General features: G+C 30.2%; 1 protein-coding gene across 1 annotated transcript; it reads left to right on the top strand.

Annotated features, from left to right (window-relative positions):
• Positions 1-2,020: 2,020 nt before the first annotated feature.
• LOC124363970 (waprin-Rha1) lies at positions 2,021-5,334 on the top strand. Its single transcript, XM_046819238.1, has 2 exons — positions 2,021-2,357; positions 4,675-5,334. Exons 1-2 carry the CDS (start codon positions 2,138-2,140, stop codon positions 4,845-4,847), a joined length of 393 nt encoding a protein of 130 aa, XP_046675194.1. The 5' UTR covers positions 2,021-2,137; the 3' UTR covers positions 4,848-5,334.
• The last annotated feature ends 6,756 nt before the right edge of the window (positions 5,335-12,090 follow it).

Raw genomic sequence — 12,090 nt, 5'->3', positions numbered from 1 at the left:
TGTCTTTCTTATAATTAAAAAAATAGCTGCATGTATTAGTTATTTGTTCCTTTTAAAGTTCAAAATTTACCAAAATAAAAATATTTTGAGTCATGGAAGGAAAAAATAAAATTTCCAGGTGGAAGAAGCATTGAGACTTGATGGACTGTGTTATTTTATGGTTTTTGACGTGACAACGTCTTAAATTAGGTTGCGGCTCGGAGTCACTCATGAAAAAGTGTAACGCCCGGTAACGTTACGATGCCCGTCCAGTGGGTCCGCCGCACAGGATCCGCACTGGATAAAGCAGATAACTGTGGGTCCGCCGCACGGGATAAAGCAGATAACTATGTTTATTCGTGAAAATGTGGAGTGCTTAGATTCGTCATTTACAACAACTACAACAATAAAGGTAAATAATTGTTACACTGATATTTCATTATCGTAAACTATGATTGATTGATTAATTGTTAGATTGACACAAAAGTTGAGAAACTGAGTTTATAGGTTATGTCATACTATTGACAAATGTTGATAGTGTTAAGTAAATTATTAGTTTAAATCACTCTGCAATCAATCGTAATTCAGTCGATTGAGAAGAAACAGCGCGTATTGCTAGTCAAACATTTAAAATAACAAATTATAATCTCTAACCTGTCATAACAGTGCGACCAAACAAACGAACTAAACCGACCAATCACCACGCGCGGAGTTAGAATTTAACTGTGTTTAGCAAGAATTTCAAATTCCAATTTTAGTAAATGTTTTATTCAACTTTACCATTTACAATAACAAATTTTAATTAATTTCAAATTATGTACAATGTTTTAGTAAACAAAATATATTTCTATAGTTAAAATTTGTGCAATTCTTATTTTCATTCAATTCCTTGTTCCTATTGTGCAATTTAATAATATTCATATCAATAAATATTCTACCGAGAAAAAGACATTGCCACGTAAAATCTTCGCCCGTAAAACCGACTTTACAGGCAACCATAATTTTTTGTTTTTTTTTCTCTAAATCAAAGTCACTTATTTTTGAACCATCAATACATTTTACTATTTCAGTCTTTCTTGTACAGTGAATGGAATAAATGGAGATGTAATGTGAAACATTTTACTAACAAATAAGTAATACTACTATTATTATGTCTTTGACTGTAAAGTTGTTGAGAGAGCTGTTCCTTAAACAGTGACTTATTACAAAGGAAAATGATGTAGTTTCAAACCAATAAATACTGTGCATCGATTATTATTGTCAAGAGTAAGTCCTAAAGACAGAGGAGAGACATTTTATAATCAAACTCATCAAGTTTGATATTTCTTTGTTATGTCTTTATATATTTGTTGTATTAAATAGGAAAGTAAAACACAATTCATGTTCGTATCAGTTATTCTTTATTTTGATCAAACATACTTTACATTCGTTTAGTTTCTTTTAATTAGTTTTTACTTATCAATCAATCAATTAAAAAGTGTTAAACAATTCTATTGCAAATTATTGTTATCTAAGTTGATATATATTTTACATTTCTTATTTCTTCTATGTTGAACATTTTAATATTTTTTATATTGAATTGAATTAAATTGAAATATCTTTATCCATGTTAGTACATAAAAAGTACATGAATGGTGATACAATAAAATAACAATTATATATTCTGACTAAGGATTATACTACAATTGTGTATTGACCCTTAACTATTAAATTATGTTCTTACCCTAAACAATGCAGCAAAAACAAATCTTGTAAAACAGTTACAATACTTAAAATCTCATAATCTCAAAATATACTTAAAATCTCATAATCTAAAAATATACTTAAAATCTCATAATCTCAAAATATACTTAAAATCTCATAATCTCAAAATATACTTAAAATCTCATAAACAATGCACAGCTGTGCAAAGTCTTCAAAATTGTATAAATTTTTGTTTGTGCTGTAAGACAATTGTAAAATGTTTTTGCTGTTGGAAGAATGAATAAATAAGTAATTTTTAACTGTAATTTGTAACATCTGTGCAAATAAAGATTTTGAATTCTGGGTCACATGTGGTTTAGACTACGGTTATACCACAAAAGGAAGTAGATGGAGATATCAAGAAGAGCGTGGCTGGAGCCCAACTCACTACCCTGTGGACCACCGCCGCCTCGACATGCTGCTCTGTCTACTGCTGTGTCTGTTGCCTGTTATAGTGACGGTAACCGAGGCCCAGTACCCGAGGCCTGGAGACTGCCCTCCTGCCTTACCCGTGGGAGTTTGCTACCCCAGCTGTTCCCAGGATGGTCAGTGTGAGGGATTCTACAAGTGCTGTGCCACGGCTTGTGGAGGCACGGTATGCAGCAGACCTGTCACCAGCCGCAGGTTTGCCAACTGTAAGTGTTACCAACAGCAGCAACATAACCTAACCTCAAATAGTTATAGGTTATAATGTAAAATATGAATAGTTAATTTTTTTGAAACTTATGGCAATAGAATTTAATCCATAACTAAACTTTATGTTGGTTTATAAAAAAAAAACTTTGATGTACACTTTCATATTTACCAAATTCAAGTTTTCAAGGAATTGTATTTTATATCCTGATGCCACTATGATGCTAATACAGAAAGGTTTCTAAATTTCAATATTTTAAACATAGATAAAGAACTACAATTTTGTAATTATTTAATAGATATATCTTTTAAATAATAATGAAACTATAGACTTAAAATTTACAATAAAAAATCAGAAATGGTACCTTGCACATAAGAAATCAATTGGTATTTTGCAATTTTATTCACAGTAATATTTTAAGATCTACTGGTCTTATTTTGATTTGTTGTAAGTGATAGTGTTCTTATCATTTGCATAATTTTTTTAATGTAACCTCTTTTTGGTTTTAATACTAATTTTTGTCCCCAAAACATCTTTTTCAAGAAATTTATTTAAGTAAAAGTGAAATATTAATAATTGAGTTTTGATACTTATTAAATTAATATTGAATTAAATTCCAAATATTTTTTGCATGGAAGAAATTCACCAAAAAGTGCAAAAAATTTCAAGGTTTAGTTTGAAATTATTTTCTAAAGCTAGATAAGAAAAATAACTAAGAATATTTGGGTGTAAAAATGTGCAGTAAAAAGCAATTACACTCATGCTAGTCAATTTTAACAATAGATAAGACATTTCATTGATATGATTGTTGGTGTTTCTACAGAAGAGAGTCAATACATGCATTTTAAATAATATAATTATATCGTTTTAAATTTGTATATATTTTAATCAAGCTTTTCTTAGCAGGTCAAAGCTAAGGATTAAAACATGTTCAGAATGTTTTTATTTATTTTTATTCTTTACAAATTCATTTTGCTAAGAATTTGTTATTTTTCTTGGTGGTATTTTACCAAGGTGTATTCTTGTTAATATTGTAACTGACCACTTAGTACTAAGGCTTTGAATTCTTAATTCAACATTTGTTTTAAATTGTTATTTAAAAATATCAGTTTTAAATAAAAATAAACCAATACATCAGCGTAACGAAGGACCTGACAGAACAATAAAACGTTGCAGGTTAAATTTAAATATTCTATCTTCATTTGAAACAAATTAATCCAAAAAATTACATTCATCACACAAATATGTAACAAACTGAAAAATGTAATTTGATTTTCTTTACAGTATACTCTGTTTACTATGTTTTTTATTTTGTATTTTTAGGTTGTGATCATGGTTACTCATAAGACCAAACTAAAAATGTTTGAATTTTAAACTTTGACTTTTCAACAACCAAAATAGTCTGTGACAGTTGAGGCAGTGCTGCCAAATCGCTGCTGACCAACAACTGTTCTCTGATGTTGAGTCAGATCAGTAATTTTTCTCTACACGTAAAATTGGAAACAGTGTTATATACAGGATGTAAATGCAGGATTAAAATGCAGCACCAACATCGTACTGTTTTTATGAAGGTTGCTCTATTAATTTTTTTTCTCTTAGAACAAGAAGCTTAGATATTTCACTCAGTCCCAAAAGTATGTTTGTGCTGTTTCTGGAGTGACAGGATATTCTGGATGGGTAAGGTTGGGGATAGAGGCAGTTGTCGAGATCCAAATTTCATGTGAACTTTTTTACAACACTTTTGTGTTAATGTAATTTTTAGCTCTAAAAATGTATGTAATTTTAAAATGACTTGTCCTATTTCTGTAAACAGATCAATGGAATAAATGATTCTTATTCTTATTCCATGAGGAAGGGTTTTGGATTAATCTTAGTCATGTCTCCTTGGAAGAAAGGGAAGCCCAACTCTGTACCAGCCTCTTCAGTCAAAGCAGGCAAGGGGGGAGTGGCACACCCTTATGTCTAGACTAGCAACAGCCTTTAACACTTAGGGATCCCCACCTACTCCAACAGTCATCCCCCGCAGTAGACTAGACTATCGAACTACCCTTGCACCCCAATATCTCGACATTTGCGGTTAATGATGTGCCGCTCCTGGACATCCATAAGGTTACCCAGATTGTGACACATCGGTTTTAGCTGTACCCAGTGTGGGTTCAACTGGAAGGTACAAACCAGCCAGAAGTGAACGTTCCTGGGACTGCTCTAGTGGTTAGAAATATAACATTGTCAATGGGTAATCCTCAGATAGATACAGATACAGAAATGTTGTGCCTCATGAGTTGTGCCACAAGTTCACTGATGACGTTGTGTTCCAGTGAAGAGTGGAGTGTGTCCTGCAAAGCCGACGGGTCCCTGGGTGTGCTCCAACAGGTGCGCAATGGACAGCGATTGTCGCGGGCGGCTCAAGTGTTGTCGCAACCGATGTGGTGCTCTGGCCTGTGTAGCACCCGAGACTGGTATCATGTTTCAGGACTATAACAATTTGTAACTCTGGTTTATAGTAACACAGATATTATTCTTTATAACATTGATAAAGTGAAACTAAACTGATTGTTTGTTAAATACTATGCAATATTTGAAATGTTCATTAGGAAAAATCTGTAAGATAAGCCAATGCATGTGTATATTTTCAGTCAATATTCTATCAATATCAAAAAGTAAGCAATCTTTTATTAACGTTAGAAAAAATACAATTTAGACAATTTAAATTTATTTGATTCAATAGCCAAATATTAGAATGACTGTATTGAAATGTAGACCATAGAAAGCTCAATTACTATTGTTCATGTCAATGCATCAAAACAATGCTATTTTGTACATTTAATTTTAATAGATTTATAGATAACCAATGTTAAAAACTGAACTTTTAAATCATACCCTATATGAAATATTAATTAAATGAAATATGTATTTTAACTTGTTTTATTTTCAATGAGTAGCTATATTTTCTATTTTTATAATTTTATATTTACCTAGATTTAGCTCAAACTGTTATTTTCATTCAAATATGCTGGAAGATTATAATTTTAGATAAAAATATTTTATTGTTTTTGGTTGAAATAGAAAAATTGATTTATTTTATCTTTTACCATTTATGGAAATCGTGACAAACTACCCCAATATATTTTGCTTTTTAATTAGCTAAAGAAAAAGGATGATGTTTGTTAAGAACATAAAGTTAGTGTAAGGTTTTTCAGTAAAAGAGTAGATCAAATCTTAAGAAGAAAACACTAACAAATGAATTAATTATAGAAATAATAAAATAGTAAGTGTAGTTTATCACCTTGTGTTTTAGAATTTTTGTAGTTTTTTGAGTTAATTGTGCATGTTTTGGTTTATTTTAGTGGTTTGATTAATAAACTTGTTTTTATAGGCTTTTATAGGTTTGTATGTGTGTACCAAATAAATTTATTCTTCCTTCATTTGGTTTTATTTTTGTATGAACTTTACATCAGTACATTAGTCAACTTTACAATACTGAACTATATAATATGCTTTAGAGTTTGTGGCTATTTCTGTTCCATATTCAATATAGTTTTGTTACATAAATCAAATTTTGGTATGATTTCCTCCACCGGTTGCGCAATCAAAAACTCTTTGTATAGCAAAAGATGAACTGATTGTGAAAATCATTTGAGGTTTTATACTTTTTAGAGCTGTTAACTCTTTCCACACATTCTATTCAGAGCTTACAAGAGCTAACTAATATGGACAGACCTCTTGGTTCTTTACTAATGGTTAGTTCAATACTTGAAATAGGTGTGGGGACTGGTTGAACAGTTTAACCACCATTCTTAATATCAGTATTCACATTCCACAATAAACTTTCTCAAACAATAGTTATTTCTGACTTTTAGAATGTGATATGTTGTGTTCTTTTTAAGGTAATCAGTATATACAACAAAACATAGTTAAAGTGTTTTATTGAGGCAAGACAATTTTAATAATCATAATTCAACAAAGTCTAATGTACCTAAATCTTGTAATGAAGGTACTAACTAGAGAGGTGATTAAGGCAACTAGAAGGATGAAGCTCTGAAGTTAGAGCAGCTATTGTGGAGATGTAGTAGGTGTTCTCTAGGCGTTGACATTAATTTAGTCTGTGTTGGCAGCAACAATGTCAGCATTGTTGCCATCACAAGTAACAAAACATCAATCATGATTTATCCATACAAGAAAAGTGATTTGTAGTTGTAAGAATTGGTTTAGGTGATTTTGCTTTAAAGAATACAATAGCTTTCTAATCTTAACAATTCACAGTTCTGTCTTTGAACAATTCTTCTTTTGTTGGAAGAAGTTGTACTGATAAGTGTGTCAGAGCTGAGTGTGGGTGGAGTTGTTGGGGATGAAAAACCAGATAGGGATGGTGTGCTATAAGTTTGAGACAGGTCAGGAGAGCGTAGGGAAGTTGCGTTGTTTCCATAGATTTCTATGACAGCCAGCACAGATAAGTCCGTCGATGACAAATGGATGGTAAGTAAAGGCTTACGTTCTTCATAGTGGCTCTCCAGTAGTCCTCTAAGTTTCTCAAGAAACTCTAAATAAGGAAGACCATCTCTTAATTCTCTCTTAGAATCCTGTTCATAAGACATCAATTAAGACAGTAGTATTAGTTTCTCGTTGAAACTGCACAACCTTCTTAAAATGTCCTGAATATATTAGACCTCTTATGCAGCCCATGGGAGTCCTCTTCTCTTGAAATCTTGGACAAGCTGTGTAAAGGCACCAATCTTCTTCCGTTACTTCCCAAAGTAGTCTTTCTTGGTAACTAGAGTATACACTGATGCACCTTTAGATGTTTTGAATGGGACTTAAATGTTTATTTTAGTGACATCAGAGAGAAGTTCCCCTATTTTCTAACTCATGCATCTACAGTTCTAGTATTCTCTACTGATTAATAACCTAGTATTTAGTATCGGTATCGTATGTTGCAATCTTGTTTTTTTTTTTTACATCTGTTTTGTGAAGAAATGCTGAGATATATACTATGTACTATGTCCTATATACGAATTTGGGTGTAACTACTGAAAAATACTAACGTCTGGGTATCAGAACGGTTCACATTTTAATTTTGTATTTTTAACTATTCAATTACATTATTTGTATTTACTATATACATATATTCGATATTTTTGAAATATGGGTTTCCTCTGACGTGTGTGATTGTAAGTAGTCTACAAATTATAAACTTAAAAGATTAGTGGAAAATCAAACATATACAATATTTATTCAAAGTGTCTTAAAAATTTTATTTTTATTGAAAAACGAATACAAATTTCTGATCTCGTACAGCCTTATCTGTAGTTTTGTGAAATAAGATATTTTGCATTTGAAATGTTTGTAAAGAATGTTCTTCCTTCAAAGAAGGGAAAGAATATTTTTGTATTTGGTAAGAACATTTTGTATTATCATTTTAATTCTTCACACATTGGTTTTATAAAAAATGCTGTGTTTACTGTTACAAAATTTATTTATGTACAATTTTTAAATCATTATTTTTTTACCGAAAATAAGGGATTTACAGACAAGACTGTAAATTAGTGCACAACAGTCTAAAAAGAGTGGATTATTCAGGCTGGCAAGTCACCAGTATTCTCCTCAGACACAAAGAAAAATGTTGGTTTGGTACCCAAAGGGTTAAACAGAATGCATATATCCATAGACATTCATTCTGTATAGAAATATGATAGATTGTGGATCCAGGAAAGTCACGATCCAAAATAGGACTTCATTTGGCTAATCTTAGAATGTTTACTCAAAGTATAAATCACTGGAAAGAACCAGACTCAAAAAGTACCTAATATTATTCCAGAATAGTTCCATCTGTAATAATATTAAGTGATACTAATTTTGGTTTTCCGAATTGAGATAAAAAAGTGGCTTTACTTATGTTAGTCTCCGGGTGCTGGCAGAGTTATGACTCCTTTCCAAAACTTTTCCAGATTTCTTAGTTATTGTTTCATAAAGAAAGTACATTTTTACTCCAAAATGCATAAAACTGTGTCTTAAGAGGTGTTTATTAAAACATTTTCCAAAGAAGGGACCCCCCCTTTCTATAGGGAATATTCCATACTCTCTAAACCCCCACCAGTGACCCCTTCCCAAACTTTATTTTAAACCGCCCCTGAATAACCTTGCTGTTTTTTTGGGCCATAAAAACTTAATACTAATCATTTTGTAACGGCAGCAATAAAAGATTACGAAGATTAATTTGAAAAAAACTTTAGTGAATTTAATTGATTTTGTTTCAGAAGATAATTTAATAAAACTACATTAATGTTCTCTTAAAGTAGACAATCCCAAAATAATCACATCTTCATTAAGGAACTGCAGTGACATAACTAGGAATTGGCTTTGGGGGGGGGGGGCATGAATTTGATTGAAGAGCATCCAGACCTTAATGAAATAAACCTAAGTTTAAATAAATTATGCAGTCCTAATTCAAAGTAAAACATTTAACTTATGTTTTTTCAAACATATTGGATTACTGCTATACAATTAATTTTAGAGCTCTTGGTTAAATTCTAACCCCCTTATCTCTCCTGTAGTTCAATTCAATTTGTTTATTGCCGTTAAATAACATATAAGTTACAATTGGCTTTGCCACATAAGTCAATTAAATGGTAGTACCAAGACATAAATAAAATGGTAAACATCAACTTCAGTGTAAATTTGATGTTGTAAGATAATTTGTTGTTTACCAAAAGTATTTTAATCTAAATATAACAATTAACAAAATATAACAATGAACAAATAATAAAAAATATAAGAATAATTTATGATATAAAAATATTACACCTAAATATTATGTCATCTAATGAAGCATTGTAGAATTCGTCTAAACTATAAAAAGCATTTTTAAAGCCATTTCTCAAGAACTAATTTAACTATTTACAAAGACTTTAAATTTAGAGGTAATTTGTTACAAGGCTCTATGCCAAATATGTATGTAACATCTTTTCGTCTTACTTAGATGTACAAATTGTTCATCAATAAGGATTTTATTTCTGATATTGTATATATGTTTACTACTTCTTAAATTAAATTCTACATAATGATCTTTAACATACACAATTGACTGCAACAAAGACACAGTGTAACGTTAGAATACTTAAATCAATAAAATGAGGTCTACACGAGTTACCTCTGTAAAGTAAAACTGCATTCAAAGCATTATCTGTTATGTAAAAAGATGCATTATAGCATTTAAATTCTTCTTTGTTTATTTATTGGAATACACAGATGTCATCAAATAAAGATATCAATCAGTGATAATATTGATTGATTGTCAAACTAGGTTAATAATTACTTTGTCTCCGAACAAAGTGAGCATTGTGAAATAGTACAAGCAGTGTAGTGACGCACAGCCACTATGAATAAAATCTTGCATTATCAGTTTAATGGGAGTGAATACAGTGAGCTCTTTAACGTCTAGCTGCACTTACACAATTTTTAGTGATAGGCCTACCTTGTATTCTTTTTAAGTTCATTGCTGACGATTCAATTCAAATTAAATTCAATTCAAAATATATTTATTCCAATTTTTATAACCTTGTACAGGAATACTGTCAATGTAAACTAATTATTACATAATTAGATATTACTATTTTGTTATGCTAGACAAGGCATTGAAGCAGAATTGAACACACATCTTAATTTAACTGTGCACATAAAAATCCATCAGTGCTATAAAAAGGATGACTAGTAAGATATCTTTTTAGTTTATTTAAAAAAAATATTTACATTATCTTCTTTTTTGATAGTCTAATGTTTGATAATTTTAATAAAAAATATTGTCCAATGTAGGTTGGTTAAAATTAATAAAACTCCAAAAATTTGGTCTGTCTGTTATATCCAAGGGAACGATTTCCAGTGTTATAATGATGATGATGGTGATAATTTGTGTTGACTTCTGTAGCTGATTCTTGGGTTGCTCTGAAATTTAATATCGTTTGATAAATATACAAACCATTAATGGTCATAATTCCAAGATCAACAAAAGCATCCCTCATAGAATCGTCCATCATAAGATTGAACATAATACGAATTGCTTTTGTTTTGCTATTAAAATTTTGTCTAGGATTGTTTTAGTAGTAGCTCCAAAGACAGCACACCATAGGATATATGTGACTGTATTAGGGATAAATATATGACATACGCCGTATGATCTTAAAGGCTAAAAAGGGGTTGTCCCTTAACTACGTACCCTAAAATCAGACTCTTCAGACTTCTCATCTCTTTGTAAAGGTAACACTAACCCCTCTCAAAAATTATGTAATGCAGCCAACAACCCCTCTCAATTAATATTATTTTAAAAATTGTAATATAATAAAGACAATTTCAAACTCCAAAGTAAACGTGATTTATTAACCCTAGAACTGGTAAAGTTTTAATTTACAGTGTATTTTTTGAAGTTGTGAGTACAGACTTTTGCATATTATAATTTAGGTGTTATTGTTGTATAGATGGTTTTTTAACTCTTAAAAGCTATTATTATGGTCATGATTCGATAATAAATATATATAAATAATAAAACATAATAAACATAATTTCTTTAATATTAAGGACAAAAACACCAAATGGGTGTTTTAGGTTTGGTACACTTACATAAGAAAGTCATTGGTCACATCAACAACATTTTTAATAATTAATACAAAATCATTAATTATTAAAATCTGAATAAAGAATCCAGGTCACAATAAATATTCACCTGATGACCAACCACAGACAACTGACCAGAGGCCAATACTATGATAAATAGCAACCATCACAGCAGGCAAGATGGCAACAAATCAGGAAATGGAGTGGCCCTTCTTTGTTTATTCATTTTAGATAAACTTCTTAAAATCATATTGTGCTCCACATTGATTTATTAGAAATCTCTATTGTTTCTATTGTTTCATTCTCCATGTTAAAATTGGAATAATTTTATGTTTGTATGGTGTTATTAACCATACTGTTTCAGTCGCTGTTTTTGTATTATTATTTTTTATTAGACAATTTTCGTTGGTTAGTAATTGTAGTATTGTTAATTATTTAATTATAATTGTAACATCGTTTGGTATTAGTAACTGTATTGTTACTTTTGTTGTTATAAACTTTATTTCATAGATTTAAACTACATGCATTAAAAAGTATTGATAACACAAATACAAAAGAGTCAGCCGCCTCGTAATGGTTACCATAAATTAGGAAATTTAGTAAAATAATAAGTATATATATGGATAGGCACTATATACATAAGTTAAACGTACAATAATTATCAATAAAATTATTTAATTTATAAATTGCTAGTAGTGAATAAATAATACACAGGATCAACAATACTATTAACGACTAAAATCATACTATTTAATTTGATTAACGCAAATGAACACAGAGTGAACGAGTTTATACTAGGGCAGAGGTGTAAGGCAAGTATAACATTATATTTTTGTTCATTAAACAACAAGATAAACAATTTTATAAAGTTAATACACTATTCTATACAATTAATGTACCGGTAATAATTTACTTAAAGAAACATTACTCATGTAAGTTTTAAAACTGTAAAAACAAACATGTTAAATTTTGTACAGACATGTATTAACATATTTAAAATACAGTAATTAGTATGCATAAACTATTACTGTATTAGTATTATTGATCTAAGTTTTACTAACCTACACAAATCCTTCTTTTACCCTCTAACACTTCCTCACTGACTATTGTGATAATTCACTATTTCCACC

Source organism: Homalodisca vitripennis, chromosome 5 (genome assembly GCF_021130785.1).
Source record: "Homalodisca vitripennis isolate AUS2020 chromosome 5, UT_GWSS_2.1, whole genome shotgun sequence".
Classification (NCBI taxonomy): Eukaryota; Metazoa; Arthropoda; class Insecta; order Hemiptera; family Cicadellidae; genus Homalodisca; species Homalodisca vitripennis.
The sequence above is the reverse complement of the archived record's forward strand: the minus strand, read 5'-3'. Positions and strand labels throughout refer to the sequence as shown.